The sequence below is a fragment of the Gymnoscopelus microlampas genome, assembly GCF_963454915.1.
Source record: "Gymnoscopelus microlampas genome assembly, chromosome: 14".
Taxonomy (NCBI): Eukaryota; Metazoa; Chordata; class Actinopteri; order Myctophiformes; family Myctophidae; genus Gymnoscopelus; species Gymnoscopelus microlampas.
The window spans coordinates 27,622,435-27,647,568 of NC_139951.1; the positions used below are offsets into that span (position 1 = coordinate 27,622,435).

At 43.8% G+C, this 25,134-nt stretch overlaps 1 protein-coding gene across 1 annotated transcript in view; it reads left to right on the top strand.

The window, feature by feature from the left end:
* The window catches only part of ankfn1b (ankyrin repeat and fibronectin type III domain containing 1b), a gene marked incomplete at its 3' end in the record, with an annotated part of 248,776 nt that overhangs the window by 51,611 nt on the left and 172,031 nt on the right, over positions 1 to 25,134 (top strand). The window contains exons 3-4 of the mRNA XM_084078510.1: positions 3,324 to 3,508; positions 17,125 to 17,390. Of these exons, the coding sequence (XP_083934636.1) occupies positions 3,324 to 3,508; positions 17,125 to 17,390 (451 nt within the window). The remainder of the gene's footprint in view (positions 1 to 3,323; positions 3,509 to 17,124; positions 17,391 to 25,134) is intronic.

Below are 25,134 nucleotides of genomic sequence, written 5' to 3' on the forward strand. Positions count from 1 at the left end.
ACACACACACACACACACACACACACACACACACACACACACACACACACACACACACACACACACACACACACACACACACACACACACACACACACACACACACACACACAGGCGTGGAAGCGGACAGTCGCAGATCGCTCATGTACGTCCCCTCCCTCTCTATATGTCTCTGTCACACTCTTCCACCTCATCCCTCTGTGTCTCTCTATGCCATTTGTTTTCATATCAGTGCATTACTCTCTGACACAAGCACCCTGCCAATACACACACACGCACACGCACACGCACACACACACGCTCACACACTCACACACAAAGAACATTTGTGGGGGGTGTTCACTGCTTTACTACTCCTCTCCTCTCCTCTCCTCTCCTCTCCTCTCCTCTCCTCTTGTAGACAGAGTCGCTTAGCAACAGGTTTGCAGGATGACTGAAGCCCAAATTGTGGGAGAATGGCCGAGGCCTGCCCGTTCAACCCAGTGTGTTATCATCATGGTCCGGCGTGCGCGTGTGTGTGTGTGTGTGTGTGTGTGTGTGTGTGTGTGTGTGTGTGTGTGTGTGTGTGTGTGTGTGCGTGTGCGTGTGCGTGCGTGCGCGAGAGAGAATCCCCGTGATTTGGGCAAATGCTTCATCAGGCAGGTCAATATGGGCTATTGAGGACTGAATGACTTGCCAAGCACAGTTGGCACCACACTGTGTGTGTGTGTGTGTGTGTGTGTGTGTGTGTGTGTGTGTGTGTGTGTGTGTGTGTGTGTGCATTTCTCACCCTGTGTTTATGTGAGCATATCTCTGTATACACGGGTGAGCATGCCTACACGCGTCCATATAATCCAGTCTCATTATAATGATCACCAATACAACACCACCACCCCTCATCATCAGCCCAATTCTCTGTTCACTTTGCTGTAATCACCCACTCCTCTCCTCTGCTGTTATTCACATTAATCCTGGGTCAGAATGGAACATCTGTATAAGCAGGGAGTTTTTGGCTGACACTGGGAAGACATGGATACTGCGGATTTGCTGACTTGGAGCCGGCTGTGTCAGGTTATCATATAGCCGCTTAACCTATTAATACCGGAATAGCAGATCTACAAGCTCATATATGAGCTTGTAGATCTTGTAGTGAACATTTGTGCATGTCTTTGAATATATATATATATATTTTTAAGCAAACATTTTTAACTCAAATCTTTGCTTCTGGGGGTCCCTGGAACAAAACATTTTCACATGGTGGTCCACAGCCAAATACATGTCATTTTGGCATGAAAAAAGTTTGAGAACCACTGACATTATAGCAACATACGTTTTTTTTCCAAAAAACTGTTAGGATTTAGAAGACATTTGTAGAATCCCAGAAGCAAAGAAGTGAGTTACAAATGTTTGCTTTAAAAAACACATATATTCAAAGATTTTCACAAATTCACACCGGTGCCGCGGCACTATGAGCTTGTAGATCTGCTATTTTTGAATGGCAAAATCAATCTTAAAATGACACACAGATGCGTTCTCGGTCGTAAAGGGTTATGGGTGATTTATACTCGGTTGCTCGCTCGGTGTTGCTTACCAAAAATAGCAGACCTACAAGCTCACAGCGGGGTATAACTCAGGCTTCAGTGATGAATGGCCTCCAGCCATCCCATACATCTTGGGCTGCTCAGCATCCTCACAGAGCTTAAAGACAGCAGTAATATTTTACCAATAGGCCTGTAGCTCAACTTCACTCAGGCAGCATTTGTGGAGGAAATGAAATGTTGCTTTGCTAGAATTAAATCATTTAATATTTAGCATTCTGTGAACTGCCCCTCAAAACATTAAAGGGCCATGCCATGTCAGTACATGTTATTGTCTATTGGTGGTCATATGTTGAGGGGAGAGGAGAGGAGATGCGTTCCCGGTTAATGGGTTAAAAAAGATGCACGATGCAGACATGCCTGTAGCAGTATATTATAAAAAAGTTAATATGCATGAATTATGAGCTCGGCAGCAGAGGAGTGTGCAGGGTGAGACGGTCAAGGCACCAACCTCAGCTTGGAGGCCCTGGCCATGGACCTGGATTCATTCATCATTTCTCAGGTGGAGATCATGTGTATTCCGTGTGTAACTCCCTCCAAGCACAGACAGACACAAGTGGCTTCCTTGCTACTGATTTATTTGAAGGCGACTTCAAATCCCTCCAAATCCACCGTGAATACTAAAAACTAAATAACATAAAATAAGCAAGTCCTCGAGGTCAGAACGCTTCACACTCACAGACTCCCAATTCACAAATTTGATTCCATCAGATCTGGTCATAATAATAACCAACAAGAAGAGAGAGAGAGAGGCTTACTTTGATCAGAGAACTGTGTCCAGAATATGCACCACAAAACTCTTGGACCTCATGCTTATTAGTGCTTGCTTAACCCATTGAATCCGGGAACGCTGGTCTGTCATTTTAGATTTCTTTGGGCTATTCAAAAATAGCAGATATAGAAGCTCATAGTGCGGCACAGAGTGAAAAATATATAATCACAACTTATTTTCACAACTTTTCACGATTTTTCAAAAATTGCAGATACAAGCTACAAGCTCAAGCTACAAGCTACAAGCTCATTGCGCGGCACTCTGTGCCGTGCTATGAGCTTGTATATCTGCTATTTTTTGAATAGCCAAAGAAATCAAAAAAACAACAGAGATGTGTTCCCGGATTGAATGGGTTAAGTAAGTAATATTGAACTTTGAAATACAGAATTAGATGATGAAAGATCTTCGAGAAAAAAAAAAAGAAAAAAAAATGAAACCAGTTGAAAGCGGTTGAAACACAAACCTGACGTAAGACTAGAGACCTGATCAAAGCCAAATCTGCCCTGGTTTGACTGTTAGGGGCATGGCTGGATGTTTTTTGACTGCCATTTGCTCTCTCTTGCTCTCTTGTGTGTGTCTCTTGTGTGTTATTATGAGGACTTTAGAGTGTGTCTGTGTTGATTGGTATCACATATTGGCCGTGCGGCTGCTTTACAGGCTAAGTTATTGTTATTGATCCTGCATTCTAAATGGTCCTCTGTTACGCTGAGGTGGGAGTAATTTCATTATCGATCAGTGTGACAGCACGCTTGTCGGCTTTTGTGAATAAACTGTGTGTGTGCGTGCGTGCGTGCGTGCGTGTGTGTGTGTGTGTGTGCGCGTCTTTGTGTCCATAATATGTTTAGTCGATTGTGAAAACTGTGAAATCCACTTCAAAACAGAGTAATGAAAAATAAATGACAAACATTTCTTAAATGGAACACGGTGCCCTATAAGCTGATCTCTTATTGGCTTCCTGCCTTTGCTCCAACCAGGTCGCTGGAGAGGAAGCTGCAGAGGCCGCTGCTGGCTAAGTCCCGCACCCTGCCCAGCATCCCCCAGTCCCCCACGGTCTCCAGGGTCCATCACACGGACCTGATCGGTGGAAGCCCCCCACGCAGGAAGAACCCGGCCCCCGCCGCCGCCAACCATCCGAAAGCCTGCACTCTGCCGCCCGCAGGTAAGGAGGACACACTTCAGTATATGGGTTCGACTCCCGTTCCCGACAACCTTTGCTGCGTGTCACCCCCCCATCTCTCTCCCCATTTCCTATCAGCCTACTTTCCCTATCCCTCTCTAATAAAAGGCATACAAAAGCCACAACAAAAAAAAAGAATAGCCCTCGGCAGATTTGGTCTGGCCCGCTCGTTGTGATTGGATTTCCCTGCCCCTGGAGTTGTGGTGCACCAATCAGGGTCCAGTATGCAAATATGGGGCGGGTTTATCAACAGAGGCATTCTTTTGAATCCGCCCCTTGGAAATGCAAACGGCCGCAAAACAAAATAGCACATATACATTGTTACTGTCTTTACTATTTTTATTGTTAGTTAGAAAATGTCTAGAAACTAAAATTAAAAGGTCACAGCTAATTAAGAGCCATAATCTGAATAAGCGTTTCAATGATCGGACGAAAATAGTCGTTAGTTGCAGCCTTATTAGTCCTAACGTTTGGAGTGAAAATGCATCAATGTCAATTTAGAACACTTATTTGCTTTTGTCAGGATTGGTAATAGCACAATATGGCACTGGACAACAGCCTGACTGCCTAGCCTGGTGTTGGGCTTTTATTGCTGAGTGGTTTCATCATGTGATTGTTTTGATTATGTAAAACACAACCTGTCGACAGAGCTGCTTAGCATTATCATTTTGTAAGGGGGGTAAGCTAAGCAGACCCTTTTCCAGTTACCGTATTTTCCAGATAGAGAATTGTCCACTTTATTCCCCTCATTTTCTCTCCAAAATAGCCCCAGCTGTGCTTTTCTCACCTGAAAGTGACAAGAGGGAGGTGTTTGGGCTTTTCCCCCACAATGTCCTCAGGGTACGCTATAGCTATCACCAGAATTCACAGCCTGTCTTTGCGAGCTACAGTGGCCGGAAAAAAAAAATACAAGCTTCTTTTCAGACACATTTTGCAGAGACACAGCATGATTTAAGTGGTTGATACTTTCTCCCAACGGGGAGTAAGCTACTGCTATGGGAGTCTCAGGCTTATAGGCCTCTGAGACATTTCTTCCTCTACCACCGTGATTTGCTTCTTGAGATGTTTAGTTTTTTGTGTGTCGCGCTTTCGGGGCTTTCAAGAAAAGTTGCCATTGCAGATGCCAAAACATTCAAGCTGGAGGAGGACTCCACCGTGGGATTTAAAGGACAACTTTGTTTTTTTAGTTTAGAAAAAGTTTAAAAGTCTAAAAGTTTTTTTGTTTGTAATGATAATAATTAAAAGATGAGTGTTAAAAAAAATCCTGTATTGCTTTCTATTGGGATTTTAGTGATTTTTAACTGTGGGGCGGGGGCATTCGATCCATTGGTAAATAGTCATGAACGCAGCCTCCGATTTCCGTGAAACTTTGTACGCACATCCCCACTAGGCCAAGGAAGAAATGCCACCTTACATTTTTCAAATCAGCCTCATGGTGGCGCTGTAACAGGCGGATTCACGTTTTGGCCTGTAACTCTTGAACTTTATAGGCCAAAACGTGAAACAGCGCCACCATGCGGCTGATTTGAAAAATGTAGGGTGGCATTTCTTCCTTGTTGTAAAAAAACAAAGTTGTCCTTTAACCAAAGCTTGTCAGGTACACTGTGATACAGGTCCCCCATATCCCTCCTGATCTTCACCCTTCCAACAAAATCCGTCCGTGCTCCTTTGAAGTGGCCAGCTGTCTCAGCGGGAGCTTGCATGACACAGGCAGAGGTCTCCTGTCTCTCACGCTGTTTTCTAAGTGAAACTTGCGGGCATATTGACGGTTCAAGGAGACGTCACAGAGTCTGTCTGGACGGCCGCACTCTGTGCGGACACAGATAGCTTTCATCTCTGCCATGGGTGAGCCCTTATTTGTCACGGTAGAAGCAGATAAAAGGGCATGATTACCTATATATATATATATATACCACCTGATTCGGATGCTATCAATGCATTGAATGGGAGATTATCACGTTCTATCAGACCATTGAATGGGCGAAGTAGGCGACCTACTAGCTACCCCGCGATTTGTCAGACCATTCATTGGGCGTAATCAGGAGCTACTGACCTACCGACGGAGATGACTTAAATAGTTCAGTTTTGGTTTTGGTTTTGGTTGTTTTGGTTTCGGACCATGACGGAGGCGCGCAGTCTCAGGCGAGCTGGTGCGACGCTCGCCTGAGCCTACTCAGCGCCGTTGGAGTAATGTACCGATAGGCACAGAATCGTAAATATTGTTGTGGGGACTGCTCCGCCTCCGTCGGTAGGTCAGTAGCTCGTGATTACGCCCAATGAACGGTCTGACAAATCGCGGGGTAGCTAGTAGGTCGCCTACTTCGCCCATTCAATGGTCTGATAAAATGTGATAATCTCCCATTCAATGCATTGATAGCATTCGAAGCCGGTGTATATACAGTGTATCTGATATGACACCCTCTCTTGCACACAGTAACCCCAGTGCCATCCCGTCGGTGGGTGTAGGTGTGGGGGGGTTACTCACAGCAGTCAGATGTGAAACAACCTGCCCCCCCCCCAACTCTACCCCTGACACAACAGTTCCTAGATGACTGTCAGTTCCTAGAACCAACAGTTATCAACAAGCCATCAGCCCTGGCTCAGGGACAGAGTGAGCGCCATCTCGTATCACTCAGATGACCTCACTCAAGGACGACCCCCCCTTATCTCACCCACAGTCCACAATCCTAGTCAATGTTAGATTTGAGCTTGGTGTTGGCGGCGGCCTTAACTGAGTGTGTTGAGAGAGGCCGTCTGGTGATCAGAAGGTCACCGGTTCCCCTTCCCCGGCTGTCCATGTCTATGTGTGTCCAAGAGTCCCTGAGCAGGGACACCTAACTGCTTGCTCCCATGCACTCATCATGACCATCCAAGCATCCATCAGCTCGGCAATCTGGGAACCCATCGTCAAATAAAAGGAAAAAACATCACCCTCTGCTGTTTTTTACCTTTGAATTTCACTCTAGGGGCACTGCCTAATAGAATGTTGATAACAAGATGTTGGCCCGTTTGGTCCGCCCTCAGCCCTACTGTTCCGGTGGGGACTCCTATGTGTCACGGTGTGAGATAGGATTGTTGGACAGAAGCGATGAGACAGAGGCAGAGCGGTCTAAATTCAAGGGTATTTATTAAGAAATGAACAGGAAACATAAGGACATAAACTGGGAAACTGAACTAAACTGGGAAACACTAAACTAATGACATGTAGACACAGAACTGGAACAGACATACTCACAGATGGCAATCACTAATAACCTGGCAAAGAACACACACAAACACAGGGCTTAAATAGACACAGAACTAACAAAACACAGGTGAACTCAAAGACAATCAACACCAGGGATTGGCTGGGAGACTAACAGGACACAGGTGGAGAAACGAGTAATCACAGGGAGGTGAGACAAGACAGGTAGCAAACACGTAGTAGGCAGACATGAAACACTAGGAACAATACTACACAATAAAGGTACAATGATCCTGACACCACGTTTTCATTCCCACTAACAACATTTTTCCCACGGAACACTAACAACATTTCTCCCACCGCGGAACATGGATCGTTTAGGTTCTAAGCTCACTTGTTTCTATAATGGAAGAACAAGTTAAAATGTCACTAACTTTCTGTGGTGTTGTCCAAGGACGCTGTACGATGTAAATCCCGGCCACAACATTTGATTGGGTAAAGCGTGGCTTGCTTCCTGATTCTAAGGCCCGCCTACTTGGTCACTAGGCCACTGTTCACACGTTCCTAAACGGCCCTCCCGATAAGATGCAGCAGCGCAGCTCGGAATCTGTTCTTGAGAGATTATCAACTGGGTGTCGCTGAAAACTGTATTTCCCTCCCTATGGGATTAACAAAATGTCTCTCATCTTGAGCTGTCACCTCGTGAGCCCCTTCATCCTTATCCTTCATTCCTTCAGCCACCTCTCTCTCTCCTCTTCTGCCCATTCATCCGCCCTTCCAGCGCTTGTCGTTCCCCGGGGAAATGAAACAGAGTTAATAAGTAACAGGGGAAATAGAAGTCAGTGAGCTCAGAAGATGAACTAGTTGTCAGATTCACACGCACAGGCTTGGAGACAAGTGCAAAGACAGATCGACCCCAATTACATTTGGTCCAGATTATTAGTAACTGAGGAGACCGATATAACCAATATTCATGTGGTAAATATGATTTTCCCCCACTTTTTTAAAGATTTTTTTTGGGACTTTTATGCTTTTATTTGATAGGACAGTAGGCTGACAGGACATGCAGCAAAGGCCGTCGGGATCGGGACTCGAACTCGCAACGCGCTGTCAGGCTACACTGAGCCTAGGTGCCTGGGCCACTACGCCCAGGCTTAAATGAAAATGTTTTCAGCAAAGATTTACAGTAACATAAACTCTGCCACAAAAAGCTTCCTCTAAATGAACACTATGTTAAATTAGAAACATAAGACATTTAATATTAAATCATTATTAAAGTAGCTCGGGTGGCGCAGGGATACAGTTCCTGCCCAGTGCCCACCACCACCACCGTGGGGAATAGGGGTTTGAATCCTCCACGGTGCATCCAGCTTGGAGGGAAGCCAGGAGGCAGGGAGGGAGGGCCAACCTCTGTCGCTGCACCAGTGACTCCTGCAGGTTGGTCAAGGGCACCAAAGAAAGAAAGAAAGAATGAACTTTACTGTCACATCACAGGGCAGTTTCACACGTTGTGATTCACAGAGAGAAGTTTGTGTCCGCAGCCGTGAAAGGTCTCTTACTTCTGAGCGCTGCCTTGAAAACTGTATGTGATAAATATAGAACCGCATCAGAGAAAATGTGATGTTCAAGCATCCACACAATATTTGAACGGCCCACTCATTTTATAGAGTTGCTGGCACGGGACTCCCGACGCTCTGCTCCGTTGTGCAGCCCGGGGATGTGCGCACGTGTGAATCTGCGTGATAATGCTTTGGAGATGATATCCAAAGCGCCCTCCTGCTTATAAAACGCAGTGTGTGGACACAGGGTAGAAATGAATTGTGCATTTATATAGCGCTTTTATCCAAAGCGGTTCACATAGATTGTGCATTACATATTACACTCATTCACACACACATTCATACACCGATGTCGGAGGAAACCATGCAAGATACCAACCTGCTCATCGGGAGCAGTTAGGGGTTCAGCGTCTTGCTCAAGGACACTTCGACACTAACTCTTGGGGAGCCCTGGGAACCTCACGGTTGCCATCCGGCCGCTCTACCGGCCACTCTACCCATGAGGCACTGCCGCCCCATGGTGGCAGCCGTAACTCAACCCCTGCGCAGTTTGATATCAACTGCGTTATACTCCCGACCTGTGGGAGGCAGCAAAGTGCCGTTTGATATCAACTGCGTTATACTGCAGTAATAGGCATCCAGTGTGGTGGAAAGTACATGAAGAATAGTTCGCTACTGAGGCAGAATATAGGGCCAAAGAAGGAACACAAATGTGTACGGAACAATTAAAAGTAGGCTTACACACTATCCAAAGGCTACAGCCATGAGCGATTTTTAGGCCAAATGTGTAGGAAATTGGACACATGGTGTGCTAGAACATAGCAAAGTCTTCATCAGGGGCAGCACAAATACTTTATTTATAATGTAAAAAGAGGTTTAAATAGGGCATGCACAAATATCTTATTTATAATGTAAATACAGTCATGAATATTATATTTGATCTCTCCGCTCAGCTCAATTAGAAGACAAAACCCACAGGGGAGACAGAGCGTGGACCTGGGGTGCAACGACACACATACACTACCAGTGGTGGATAGTAACTAAGTACATGTACTCAAGTACTGTACTTAAGTACAATTTTGAGGTATTTTTACTTTACTGGAGTACTTCCAATTTTCAATCATTTTACTTCTACTCCACTACATCTCTAGCAAATATTGTACTTTTACTCCACTATAATTATTTGAAAACTTAACTTACTAGTTACTTTGTAGATTTTGATTATTATTAAAACCACTTCAGACCTATATATATATATATATATATATATATATATATGCTTTAGCAATTTGAAAATAGCCGATCTACAAGCTCACAACGCGTTGCTTTGCGACACGTTGTGAATGTTGCTGTTTTATGAAAATTCCTCTAGTCCTAACTGTTCGATTATTCCATTTATATTCAATTATTTGATGATTGATTCATGTAAATGAGGCTGTACGACTCGATCTAAAAACCTGCCAGCTGTTGCATGGTTACTTGGAGGTGAAGGTGGAGGGAGTGCCACTCATTACATGTTGCCTCAGCTGTGAATGCCAAGAGGAGTTATGCAAGCAGAGAGTGTCAGAACATGAGGACATGAAAGACTGACTGAGAAATAAAAGCATCGTGTTATAAAAGGCACAGAGAATTCCAGAAGCAACATTCCCAGAGCCATGCATCAGTATTAAAGAAATGGCGTAGAGATAAATAGTGTGAGAGAAACACTTTCATGTTGATGGTGGATTACTGTGAGGATCTGTGTTTGGGGGGGGGGGGGGCGGGGGCGGGCATGATGGCACAGAGTGGAGAAATTATGGATTCTTTGCTCCTTGTATCCCTGGGAGTTTGTGTGTTTGATTTATTGTCAGTGACTTCACTGTTAATGAACTGAACTGCTAAACAGGCATCGACATGGAGGTGACAGAACAACAGAGACTGCTGGGAGAGTAGGAGCTGCAGACGCAGAGAGATGAAAGTGAAGTGGGGGCTATATGACGAGTCGACGTTGCGTAAACGTACGGCTGCGATTGCTCTGGTCCATGACAGCTAAGCTAACTGCGTATTAAACAAAATGCACAGTCAAATTAAGATGCCTGGAAGCTAGACAACGGGCGGCGATTAATCAGATAATTACATTATTAATTCCCAGGGTTTTCGCTTTGGCCCGTTGATATACTGTACATACAGCGGGTGATAGCAAGATTGCTCGAGCAATAGTGGAATTAGGCGAACTTAAACAAGCCGCCAAAGTTACATATTAACCCACATAGTGGTGCACGCCGATAAGATTGTCCGACCAATAAATAGTGCTCTATTCTATACGTGACTCATTAGTAGGCTCAATTAAAGATATCTTTACAGCTAAAACCCCAGAGGTGTTACTGCACAGAAAACTGGCATTTAGCTCACAAAGACATCAGTTTTGTCCAAGGGTCATTTTTTAATTGCCTAATTGTAGAACTAGTTTGATGCAGAGAACAGTTAAATACCACGCACATGATCTCATGGAACTTATACCTTCTTTTCTAATGGCAGAAAATGGCAAAAGGAGCTTCAGGTGAACTTCCAGACTTCATTTCTTATCATAAGATGTTGATTGTTGCAGGTCCCTGCACTACAACAATACTTAACCATCATTTTGCACTGTAGGCAGTGGTGGAAAAAGTACTCACATTTCTTACTTAAGTAAAAGTATCAATACCGCATTGTAGAAATGTTACTGTTACAAGTAGAAGTCCGGAATAAAACATTTACTTGAGTAAAAGTACAAAAGTATTGGTATCAAAATGTACTTAAAGTAACAAAAGTAAAAGTACTTAAATGTTTGAAAATAGCAGATCTACAAGCTCACAACGTGTCGCAAGAAGATCTTGGTTGTGATCATCTAGAATTGCTTGTTGCTGTATTCTTTATAAGTCTTGGGTGCATTTACAGCTGCATTTTCCTATCTAGATATAATCTGGATGCTCAAAACGCATGAATCAACCAGGTGTCAGGGTAGGGCACTAATTAACCACTTTCAACCCAGCGTCCCTATTTTGGGCATGTACTATGTAGGGCTTAAGTGGTTAAAATGTCCACACAGTAACAGCTGCGTTAACGTAGTCTCTCAAGCATGCCTTTCTTTTTGTCCTCTTTCTTTCTGTGATTGGTATCGTATTTCTCCTTCTGTCTGTTGGTCTGTTTGGCTCTTTTCTCTTTCTCTCTCTCTCTTCCGCTCTGCTCTTGTCATTGTGGATGCTGGTGAAAATATATGTGTATTCTGTGTATGCCCTCGGGTCTCTCTCTCCTTCTCTCTGTCGTCCCTGTCTTTCTATCACCCTCTCTCTCGCTCTCTCTTTCTCTATCACATGCACGCATGCAGGCATGCACGCACACACACACACACAACACACGCAGGCACGCACGCACACACACACACACACACACACACACACACGTTTGTATTACTATACTTGCGAGGACATCAACATTTTAGGAAGCCGATTTTATGATTGATTTATGTTTTTTGGGGGGGCATTTTTAACCTAAGTCTAAAGCCGAAAAATAGCAGATCTACAAGCTCACAACGTGTCGCGCTGCGACACTTTGTGAGCTTGTGGATCTGCTATTTTACGGTGTGTGCCATTGCCGCACAACTAAGTATAAAATGGGGAAAATCTACAACCCGACCCCTAAACCTAACCTCTAAATGTCTAATCCTAATCCTAATCCCAACCTGAATCTTTTTCTAATTGTAAACATATCTCTAAAAATGATTTCAACCATAAAACATCAATTTTTCTCGCGAGGACCAGGGAAAATGGTCCTCACAACATCTATTCCTCAAATTCTACTACATGTATACTTGTGTGAGAACGTTTGGTCCTCACAAGTATAGTAATACAAACGCACGCACGCACGCACGCACGCACGCACGCACGCACGCACGCACGCACGCACGCACGCACGCACGCACGCACGCACACACACACACACACACACACACACACACACACACACACACTCTCTTGCACTTGTTATCATCTCAAACCAGCCGTCTGCCGTCTCTGGATGATTGGAGTCACAACGTGTTGCCGCCAACAACAACCGTGTTTACCTGTTGTCTCTGTTGTCCAACGTAACAGCTGAGATGATGATATGGCCTGGTGTTCATCTCAGCTAGTCTAGTGGAACAGGAGGCGATGAGCTCAATGTGGATCATGAGATCATGAGCAGAATCACTCTATTTGACGAGTCATTTTGGGCATCATTCTGAGGAATTTATATTGGACTTGACACAACGATTGGAGTACAAGGTTTTTGATTGATTGAATGCTTTGTTAGTCGGAAATGTAGACAGCACGTGGTACAGTCAGACATTAAAGGGATAGTTCACCCCCAAAATGACTTTTTTTTCCTATCGATTAGTCACCCCAAGGAGACTTGAATTAATTGATATTTTTTTGTTTTTGTCGCATTCCTAAGCCAATAATTTGGTGGCCGGCAGTGGTTAGCTATCCCTTTAAGGCTAAAAGGATAACACAAAAAAGTCCTGGGGACTTGTTTCCATAACTGTTCTCTTTATTTTTATAAAACATTGAAAATATGCAATTTAAGATGTGCCTGTTTAGTGGTAAAGAAAGGTTCTTTGTGCATCCAGTTCGAAAAAGACTCTTGATATTAACATTATGCCTAACATCTGCTGTAGTACCTTTGAGGATATTCAATTGTTTAATATCCAGACAAAGACGTTCTCATGGCAAAGCTCCCTCGTGTACACAACATGATGACTCAAGTGCTTAGCGGGTGATTAGACACAATTTCCTGTCGATGTTGTCTTTGAGTGCCGCTGGGACTTTGGCTAAAGCCCCACACCGCATTGTGGAATCCCCGTTCTAAGACACTTTCCCTTTTTTTGTTTGGATTCAGTTAATAAGATGCACTTGAGTGGGTCAACACAGCAGGGGGCCGGGTGAGTCAACGAGAACGTGGAATACAAACTTCCGTTAGAGGAATAAAACCTCGCTTTTTTTCTCCCTGCCTCTGATTTGATCTTTCTCTCCGTCTCTCTCACAGACTCTGTCTTGCGCTTTTTATTGTCTCCGAGAGTATCTCTCTCTCGGAGACAATTCTCTGAGAGTATGTTTTACCCTGTGTCCGTCCGTCCGCGAGCAGCTAATCTCCGGCACCGTTGGGCCGGTCGCTGCAAAACTGTGCACACACACTCCCTGGTTGCCAATTCAGAAACATTGCCCCATTTTTCTCCAATTTTTCACATGGGCCTGTTATAGCGCCATCAGGAGGCCGATTTGTGCAAAACCCATTTACTCCTACAGATTTTATCCAAACATCATGCAAATCGGTACACAGTATCTCTATAGTCATGTGATCAACACGGATCTGTCCGATTTTACATATTCCATTCTCATTGGCTAAGGTTGGCTTCCAAAGTTTGCAGGATTGGTCCCTTTTGAACAAAATGCCTCAAACCATGAACGCAGCTTGCGATTTCCGTGAGATTTCACTCGCACATTCCCACTAGGCCGATGCACATTCACATTGGCCTGTTATAGCGCCACCAGCAGGTCCAATTTAGCAAAACACATTTTTGGAACAAAATTCCTCAAATCATGAATGCAGTATCCGATTGCCTTGAAAGGCCTAAGAAGAAATGGCACCCTTTTCACATTGGCCTATTATAGCGCCACCAGGAGGTCACAATAACGTACCTGACCTGGCAGAGACCTGTGCTCCGAGGAGCACTTTTTCTAGTTATGTATATAATAATATCTCCTCTAGTCACTGTGAGGATTTTCTCCACGATCAACTCTCTGTGGTGGAATAGCATCAAATCCCTTCACTCTACCTCTCAGAGCCGTGGATCGCTCTCTAATCCAGCCAACCACCATACCAAGCCACCACTTCTAATGATAGCAACCCCCCCCCCAAAGAAAACAGACGGCTCCTTCTTTCCAAGTGCCATTTTAATCCTCCGGCTCGAAGCCTTTCTTTTCCATCTCTCTCTCTCTTTTCTGTGTCTCTCTCTCTCTCCGTCCCCACCCCCCCCTTGTATCAAATTGTCAGAGACTCTGGTCTCATGCTGCCTTTTGTTGCCTAGCAACCTCTTGTCATACACCACGGTTCCGCCTCTCTCTCTCTCTCTCTCTCTCTCTCTCTCTCTCTCTCTCTCTCTCTCTCTTTCTCTCTCTCTCTCTCTCTCTCTCTCTCACACACACACAAAACACACACACACACACACACACACACACACACACACACACACACACACACACACACACACACACACACACACACACACACACACACACACACACACACACACACCACACACTCTATTATACCGTAGTGCCTCAGTGACTTCACTTATTTTTCTTTTTTTTTTGTTCAAGTTGTTTAATATCCAACTTCCACTTCTATCAGGGTTGTTAGAGATATACCATGTTTCCCCCCAGACAGCTAGCTAGTAGCTTACGTGTTAGAACCCGGGGATTGGGCCCGCTGCACTCCAGCCTACAATATATTCCTCGGAGGTTGTTTACGTCCTGAGCGGAGGCCAGATGACTTTTTGGCTTCCGCTCAGATGAGGCGGGATATACGGCAGTCTTTGAGTTAAAAGAAATACCTGTGATCCTTCACCATGTGCCCATATAAAAGCACATTCCCCAACCATAAAGTCACGCGATTGAAACCGTGCCCTGAATCACACGTCGACTTGCACACTGCATAAATAAACAGCGGCGGAAGCGCGGGGCTGCTATTTAACGTGTTGCTAGATTGTGAAACACCATCTGCCTGTAGTGGTGAGTGAGTCCAATCCCTGCAGTGTGGGGGACGGAGTAGAAATGTCCTCTGACACCCGGACATTGACACTGTCCCCTTCACTTTTATGGGAGTCATTCATTTTTTATATCGTTACTGTCAGCCAGGCAGAAACCTTGTATCTCCAAGTTTCAAATTTCTGTGTTTTTTTTTGCCCTACTTCATCATACAAGAGTGTCACACAAAAGTAGTGAAAGTAGCAAGCACACACCGGCTCGTGATGCGAGCCTTTGTGAGCTTGTAGATCGGTTATTTTCACAATTTTAAAATGTCTTTGAAAAGACAAGGTTCCCACCTGACGGCGCCGATATGTGTGTGTTTAGAGACAAAATCAAGCCATCAAACAGCGAGGCAGGGTACAGGAGGGTTGTGAAATTTGTTGTTATAATGACAGTTTAATTACAGCAGGGAGGTAAGCAGAGGATATGGACGGCCACCCGGCGCTTGGTCGATGGTGTTTTTCTGCCAGACCAGCGAGTGGCAAATGGATGTTCATTATTTTGCCCTGTCTCTTGTGTGTCCTCCTTCTAGCAGCGTTACTAGTTAACTAAAAGTAATAACAAAAAAATATATATATTTTGAAGCCGATCTACAAACTCACAATGCAATGTGATGTGATGTGACGTGTTGTGAGCTTGTAGATCAGCTATTTTCAAATAGCTTATATGCAAGGGATAGTTGATGGCGCGCCGGTCGTTGTTGAGAAATAACCCCCGACAGGATGAATAAAGTTTAATGATCCTGAAGGGGGTTATTATTTCCCAATAACGACAGGCGCGTCAATTATCCCGGCTTATTGCACGGCTACTTAATAAATAAATTGATAAATTTACCCAAAATTAACAACAAAATGAAGTATTTCCTCGCTTACGGTAATGGCGCGTCCATCCAGCTTAACACTCGGTCAACCTCAGAAAACAAGGAAGTGTTGATCAAATAAAATCATATTTAGGTTATTGCATCGTCTATTTCTCGCTTCAAATGTTTTCAGAAACATTCTTAAGAGCAATGTTTAGCTGTAAACGACATTGTGCGTGTTTGCATGGCCGTCATGTCAGATACGGCACAAAATCAAGCAGCGCAGCGGGTGCTCTGAGCCTTTGATTAGACAGCGGTCTGTTGTAGAGCTCATCGGTCATTGTATCCAGAAATAACACACCGCTGAATTCAGTGATTGACCAATCATAATCAAGCATTCAACCAAGCCGTATAATGAACATATAGGGTTATAGTGGTTAAACTGATTCTGATGCACATCTACAAGCTCGCTATGAGCTTGTATATCTGCTATTTTTAAATAGCGAAAGTACAAAATAATGGTTAAAGTGGTTAAAATCGAAAATGACACATGCTTTCGCGGTTTTAATGGGTTAACATTAACATGTGATGTAGTAGGCAGCCAGTAATATTGGTTTTGATTTGATTCTATTGAAGTTTTCCCTCGACGCCAACCCCACTGAGACTGGCCAGGTGGCGAGTCACACGTTGCTTAATTTGCTCGAGTAGGAATAATTGTCACAGTAATAATTAGTTTGGTTCGATGTTCACTTCACTCTGTCAACAACATGTGTGTGTGTGTGTGTTAGCCTTGGATAAAGACTATCATTGATTTATTTCATCGAGTCTGACCTTTGCAACAAAAGCCAGACTCGATAAAATGAATCAATGATAGTCTTGATTCAAGGCTATGCGTGTGCGTGTGTGTGTGTGTGTGTGTGCGTGCGTGCGTATGTGTGTGTGCGCGCGCTCGCATGCGTGACACCCATGTGAACTGAACAATTGACTGTCTTGTTCTTGATGTTATTGCATGATTTCATAGCCCACATGATACATACATTCTTGTCTTAATATTTGCCTCTGAGATGTAGTGGAGTGGAAGTAAAAGCATTGAAAATTGGAAATACTCAACTAAAGTAAAAAAAATACCTTTAAATTGTACTTAAAGTACAGTACTTCAGTAAATGTCCTTAGTTACTTTACACCACTGTATCCATCCATCCCCCTGTCCACCTCCCCTCACCTCCTTTCCTTATATGTTCCTCCTCCACCAGGGGAGCTGTGGAGGCTGGAGGATGACATGGAGGGCGACATGGAGGAGGCCAGGCGGGGTGACGGGGTGGGGAGCAGCGGGGGGGCTCGACCCCGCTCGCAGTCGCCCTTCTCCCACTTCCGGGCGCGGGCCGCCTACCTCCGCAAGAGCCTCTCCGTGGACGACCACCTGGGCATGGGCTCGGCCTACGGCGGCTCAGGGTGCGGCGCGGCGGCCGAGGGCAAGGCGGGCGGCCGCGGTGGCAAGGGCAAGCTGAAGAGGAAATTTGTAAGTCTAAGCTTGTTTATGTTTTTACCAGCTTGCAGAGCAGGCTGGTCTATGAAGAGACTGAGCACTTAGTCAAATGTGTTCGACATGTTTTCGCTCATTGGCTGTCCTTTAAGCCAATGAGGAGCCACTAGCTGTGTTGCCAGATTCTGCGAGAGAAATAAGGAACAGGTCTATGAAAATAAGCCGCGCATACACGGCACACACACACACACACACACACACACACACACACACACACACACACACACACACACACACACACAAACAGAGAGAAAAAAGAAAGCAAGCTGGTATACATTACTGTGTTATGCCTTTTATTTTATTTTATCAAGTCTCATTTTTCCAGAGGTGGAAAAAGTACTCAATTGCTTTACTTAAGTAAAAGTATCAATACTGCAATGTAGAAATACTCTGTTACGAGTGAAAGACCGTAATTTAAAATTGACTTGAGTAAAAGTACAAAAGTATTGGCATCGAAATGTACACTTAAAGTGCCAAAAGTAAAAGTACTCATTATGCAGAATGTCCCATTTCAAATTTTCAAATGTGTAAAAAATCTTTTGAAAATAGCAGATCTACAAGCTCACAATGCGTCGCATTGCTGAGTAAAAGTATTGAGAATCGGAAATACTCAAGTAAAGAACATATACCTCAAAGTTGTACTTAAGTACAGTACTTAAGTAAATGTACTTAGTTACTTTCCACCACTGAGTCTAAGCAATTTTTCTTTTATCAAGTCTCCTTTTATCTCTCACCTGCTGGGGGACGGCTATAAAGCCTTCCTTCCTTCCTTCCTGGCTGATCAAACGCGGCTATTTTATTTACTTCAGTTCAATTCCATTTGACAGAAATGTGAGGTTTATTGTGCTGCTCATCCAGCAGACCTGGGAAGCTTTGAATGTATTATGAATGAACACAAGTCAATGAATGCGAACCGTTTGAATGAATTGCAGTGTGACTCACTCTCTGTGTGTGTGTGTGTGTGTGTGTGTGTGTGTGTGTGTGTGTGTGTGTGTGTGTGTGTGTGTGTGTGTGTGTGTGTGTGTGTGTGTGTGTGTGAGTGTGCGCGTGTGTGTGCTCCATTGACTGTGGCTGACTTTTGTTGGATCATTGGAGTACTGGCTCTCATTTAATTTCAAACTCCTCCACACTTGCCAACTTGGAAATTACACGTTTCTTCACAACACACACGCATACACAAACTTGGCCTTGACCTTGAGCTGAACACTTTGGTAGATTGCATCTCTCTGAGGACCCTGCATGGCCAGACGGCAGACACCTGGCACAGAGAGAAGTTTTATACCTAGTTGCACTCCGGTGTGCGGCGCAATGCGCAACCAATTATGAATCAGGCAGACGTTTTTCTTGTGAGCGTCTGTCTGTCTGTCTGTCTGTCTGTCTGTCTGTCTGTCTGTCTGTCTGTCTCTTTCTTTCTCTCTCACACACACACGCTCACTGTAGTTCTACATCTTCAGACCAGAGAGACGTTTCAGCACAAAGCCTACGTTGACTTCTGAAACATACCACTCTGCCTCGCTGCTGCCTCTTTGCCTTTAAAGCTGATGGCAGCAGTGACATCTGAGACATTTTCTTCATAGTCACTTCAACGCAACTTCAAATTCAAGTTGAGTAACTATAAAGATTACACTTCTGTGAACCACATGGATTAAAGTTCTCAGTCGCCACGTCTGATTTCAGTCATTTGGATTCATTGATGCCAGCATGTCTTCTGTGGAAGCATGTTGTGCATACTCATAGCCTATCTACAAGCAGACACAGTGAGAGCTTAGATAGGCTATTTTTGGTTATTATTCTAAGATTAGAGCTAGGGATGCACATTTTTGATTAATTCATTAATTGATAGTTGATAACCTTATCGATCAATTAATCGATTCATTGATAAGCGCCGTTTTTTAGGACCAAAAGAAAAATTCTTGTCCGAAACTGAAAATGAGTGCAGACACATGATTGCCTTGATGTATATAACATTAACGAGCGTCAACGAGCATCAGCTGGACACAGACACGCACACCTCCCCTCTACAGTGCAATCCTGCTCATTTGAATTAGCTATTTTGTCTCATCTGTTTAAGGAAATAGGTAGCTGATATATTGCACTTTTACCTTAGCGCTAGGTATACTCTTGGTTGCTTGTTTTTGCAGAAAATGCACTTAAAACCTCTGGTGATTAGTAGTTTCGTTCCCTACCTAAGTTGAATGCACTTATTGTAAGTCGCTTTGGATAAAAGCGTCTGCTAAATGACTGTAATGTAATGTAATGTAATGTAATGGAGTCTCATTTCTCTCCAAAAGCCCTTGAATATGATGGGATATGATTAAGGATTACTGTGATTATGGTAAGCTCACGTTTGATATCACACACACCATACCTGTAACTTTCACTAGCCCCTGTCTTTTTTTTTTTTACTTCAATTGAAAATCAATTAATTGAAAATCGATGCATTTAATCGTGAAATACGCACGGTTCACTTTAGTTCATGAAGTGGAACAGAGTCACGTGTGACTGTGTGTTGGGACTGTGGGAGGCACACTGGGAGAGGAGGTTGCACAGAGTGTTTGCTCCGTGGTCATTAAATTTTGATGAACCCCATATTGTCCCCAGGTCACTAGATCAGGTAAGACGAGGCCTCATTACCAGCCCAGGGTTTGTAATTGGTTCTCCGATGTCGTTTCGGCAACAGGACACCGCCATAAGCTAAATAGTCTGTGGTCGGGCCTCAAGGTGTGTGTGTGTGTGTGTGTGTGTGTGTGCGCGCGCGTGTGTCCGTGTGTGAGTGTGCATTTGTGTGAAAGTGTGTGGTTTTCTCTCTCTCTGGTCACTGTACTGTAAAATGGCAGCGCAGTAACTCAGTGTTCTTTGGATGTTGTCTCTTTTGTGTTTTGATCACTGAGCAGAAACAAATGCTTTGAGAATTTGGTCATCAGTCATCGTCAGTAGACAAGCTTTCACGTGTCAAATCGGACTATTTTACTAGATTTTTTTGCATGGTTTACAGTTCGCCGTGAATCTTTGAAAGAGACCTTCGTTTTTTTGGGAGTCTGAGCATTTTGTCTAGAGGGCCAAAGACAACAGTCACATGTGTGAATTAATTTCCCATCCGAGAGACAAAAACTGATCAGAAATACTTCCAGCATCAACTACTGACATGATGGGAACGGCACTGGACTTGATGACGTGTCGCCTGTGTTTAACGGTGAGATCTCTACTATATGCCATACCTTTCCCATGAGCTACAGTATAGTATAGGCTTGGTGTTTGCTGACAATATCAAAGAGAGCTGTATTATTAAGTCTATTATATGTTGCAGTAGGTAGGCGTATACTGTAGGTGTGCACTTGCATTAATGCCAGTGCTCACGTTGTTTTCATGGCTGGCGCTGATGACACTTGAACCCTTCATGTTGGCTGTGCGAATACCATGCTCCATGCACGTTTTCCCCCTCCACCTGTCTATCTGTCTGTTTGTCTGTCTGTCCGTCTGCTTGCCTGCTAGCAGGATATCTTGACCTGTTATGAACAGCTTTGCGCAAACCTTGGTGGAAAGGTTTTTCCCCTTTTATGCTAAATACTGTACATGGAGATCTCTGTATTTATCTGTCCATGTCCCTTTTATGAACATAATATGGAGATGCCCATATACAGTTTGACCATATATTTCGGATCGGCAGCTGTCCAGAACCACCAATCCAACCGACCTGACGCCAGTTTGAAGTCGATTGGGTAGTTCTTCAAATGCGCAAAGAACAGATACACATAATCACACATGCACGGAAATGTTGTGAATAATGGAAGGATAAGGGCACCTGTGTTTGAACGCTTCTGGTCTTCCCTGTTTCTGAACCTCACACATCCCCCATTTCAGGAGAAACACCTGCTTTCTTTAACTTTTGCTGAAAGCGACAATGGCTTTTTCCACGGTCAGAACACAGCTGAGCTGAAGTTTCATCTCTGAAAGCAATTTAAGCCCTCTCATTCGTCTTTCTCTCTCTCTCTGTCTCTCCCTCTTTCATTTCTTCCTCCCAGCCCAGACGTCTCAGTGACATGTTTATTGCAGCAGGGAGAGAGAAATGGGTCGTGCTCGTTGTTGCTCATAAGTTCTCCCACTTCTTTGCAACCTTTACTTTCCCATCAAAACAGCGGTGAAAATGGCAACAAACAACGGAGTCGCATGTCTCACAACCTGCATCTGTCAATACAATGTAGACACACCAAGGGGTCCCTTTTGTTCAGTGGAGAGCAGTGGTGTAAAGTAACTAATACATTTACTCAAGTACTGTACTTAAGTAAAATGTTGAGGTATTTTTACTTTACTGGAGTATTTCCAATTTGCAGTAATTTTACTTAGTTACTAGTTACTTTGCAGATATAAATGATTACATTTTAAAACATACATGAACCACTTTAGCCCTTTTTTTTATACCTAGGTTATTTGAAAATAGCCGATCTACAAGCTCACAACGCGTCGCATCGCGACGCGTTGTGAGCTGGTAGATCTGCTATTTTCAAACATTTTAGTACTTTTACTTTTGGCACTTTAAGTACATTTTGATACCAATACTATTGTACTTTTACTCAAGCGAATTTAGAATTCCGAATTTACATTGCAATATTGATACTTTTACTTAAGTAAAACATTTGAGTACTTTTTCCACCACTGGTGGAGAGACACAAGGCTGACAATGACACAGCAAACAAAAAGCAATAAGGACTCAGTGTGGGTTGTTAATCAGCGGCCATATTGTTTTGTTCTGTGACACGCTGTGTGATTGTGTGTGTGTGTGTGTGTGTGTGTGTGTGTGTGTCTGTGTGTGTGCGTGTGTTTGTGCACGCATGTGTGTGTGTGTGTGTGTGCGCGTGTCTTCGTTCTAGTGATACAGACTCACAAATGATGATTAGCCATTTAATTGGCAAGTGAATACTGGAGTGTGTGTGTGTGCATACCTCTATTTTGCTCTGCATGTGGGCTCTTTGTGTGCGTGCGTGCGATGGCATAGAACTTTAAGACAGGGTGCCGTGACTAAAACATGATCATCAGGTATTATGGTTATACTAGGAGGAAGATTTTTTTCAAAAAAGTGTACAGAAAGTGTTAAAATTATGTTTGTATGTGGACACGCCTCCAGTTCATTAAGATGACCATTAAAATGACCCGCACACTGTCTGGAACTTCCACAAAAATATTGCTCTTTATTCGACGTTTCAGTCGTTACACCTTCATCAGGACAGTCAATGTCAATTGTCCTTAAATTGTCACTTCAGACAATTGACATTGTCTGTCCTGATGAGGGTCTAACGACCGAAACGTCGAATTAAGAGCTTTTTTTTGTGTGCAAGTTCCAGACATTGTGCAGGTCCTTTTCAGAGAGCCCCCTCTGAACATAATTATGCACTTTTTGTCCTACGCACCTGTCACCAACCTTTGAGGTGTTTATCGGCCTTCTTCTAAACTAAATAGAAACAAACTTTAAAATGTGTGTGTGTGTGTGTGTGTGCGCTTATATTCTAACCCTAACCCACTGACACTTGTAAATGCAGCAATCAGAACTCAAGTCAATCACAATAATAATTGTGTTTACAGAGGACTCAGACTGATCATCCCGCTGCAGATATTTCAGAATTTTAATCAGTGAATATGTTCCGTTTTAAATCGCATATTGAATATATTTTGAAGCAGCTGAGACTGAAATTAGGGAAGCCAAATTAGACAGGGGCCTTGTTGCTCATTCGAGTCTAGCGAAAAAGACAGGAATGCATTTTGCATCCAGACTTTGCATACTATATATGCTAGACACTGATGGTGCTTTGAGATGTATTATTCCCTAGAAAGCCCTCGCACACATTTTGAAGATCTGGCCCTCACTGTCTTCTCATAGAGCAGACATTGATATACTGTACTCTTTTCAACTTCTGTGCATGTCATAGGTGGAACCTTGTTTTCTCCAATATATCAAAAACAATATCTTGCATTTCTCATACATTGGATGGAGCTGTAGCCTTTCTCTGGGCTTACTTGTGTTGTGACCATGGAGAAAATAGATTATTTAAACATATCAGCTATCTGATGCAGTGAAGGTCTTACTCCCAAGTGTATATATATTCCAACTGCTGCTCCATCCGTATCTTATCTCTAGGATTCAGCAATATTCAACGCACAGTCAGGTCTAAGGCAGTGCTTCTCATTCATAACACATTCACTGCCGGGGGTTTTCTAAAACAGGCTGTAGCTTCTGCCAGCATTTTGAAGCATTCCGACTAATCTTTCAAGAACCACCGAATATTTATCTCCAGTATGATCGATCCCCTGATGGTTGCTAATCCCGGGGGGAAGCACAGTGAAGTGCTTCCGTGAAAAATGTATGAATAAATGTCATCGCGACCTCCCGTTCGCTTGTTATACCCAGTTGAAAATAGCATGTTTCGCCAAAAATACATAGTAAAACACAGGAGCCGAGATACAGAATATTTCCCAAATACTTTAACCAGGAAGTGAATGGAGCAGTAAATCTTTGGATCGCGTTATCTCCTGGTTCTGTGTGAAAAAAAAATAAAAATCAAGTTTCACACAATTTAATATAATATTTGTGTCTCAGGCTGATTGTTATTGTTAGATATGATTTGGTCTGATATGGCCTTTCATTTGGTCCAGAAGTCCTTTACTGTCTATGTAGTGTACTGTAGGTATAGAGATAACAGTGAAACTAGCCAAAATAGCGATTCTTGTACGTTCTTTAGGTGTACTGTATTTGCATGTAATAATGTTGTATCAACCATAGAGCTGTGGACCCCCTGGAGGGCCTGGACCCCAAATTCAAGGACACCTGGGGGTCCTAGGACTGAGAACCACTGAGTTAAGGCTAACGTAGTGAACATTCTGTTTAGTTGCGGCCTTGGGTAGAGGAATCTGCTAAATGAGAAAGCATTTTGCTCAAGGGCATCCCGGTAATAGTTCATTTCCCCGTACAGTACAGTATGTGCTGGAGGGTGCTTTTTGCTGGCTGGAGAGTTTGATTTGTGTGACGCTCTATGTAATTAGTCTGATTATCCCGCATACCCAGGGGCTGAGTGACCACTTAATCAATGGTACACCGCGTATCATTTCTGTTGATTAAACACTTGTAACTGTGCAATGCGCCGCTTGCTGCCAATTGGCAACATGTCAGATGTCCGTGCTCCCTTGTTCCCTTGTCGCAAGATCTCACAAGGTTCCTCTCTCCTAAGTGTCAAATGGAGTTTGTTTTCCTGCTGTTTATTCATAAACCAGGGGACGTTAATTGTTCCTCCTCGCAATTTCCTGATTCACCACTGGGCTGCTGATGACAAACGGAGATACATTTCGGACGTGTGTGTGTGTGTGTGTGTGTGTGTGTGTGCACCTCACGTGCACACACCCACGCAAAAAAAACAAAGCATGCACTGTACAGTAGTGTACACACCTACATACATGCAGTCTCTTTTATATTGTGTCTGGTGAGTCTCAGCGGTGGTGCCCCTCTCGTCCAATGAGCTCATTGATATTCACAGTGTATCCGTGGGTCGTAGGGATGCTGTGCATATGATTGGTTAAATAGACATGTTCCCTGTGTCCTATGGTGAAGCTCCCCTTCCTGTTTGATCTCATTAGGCCTGTCAGAAGGGAAGGCAGAAGTGTGCTCGCGCATAATCATCCTCACACACACACATGCGTGCCGGGTTCACTTCAAATGTTGTGGCGGTGGCAGCTA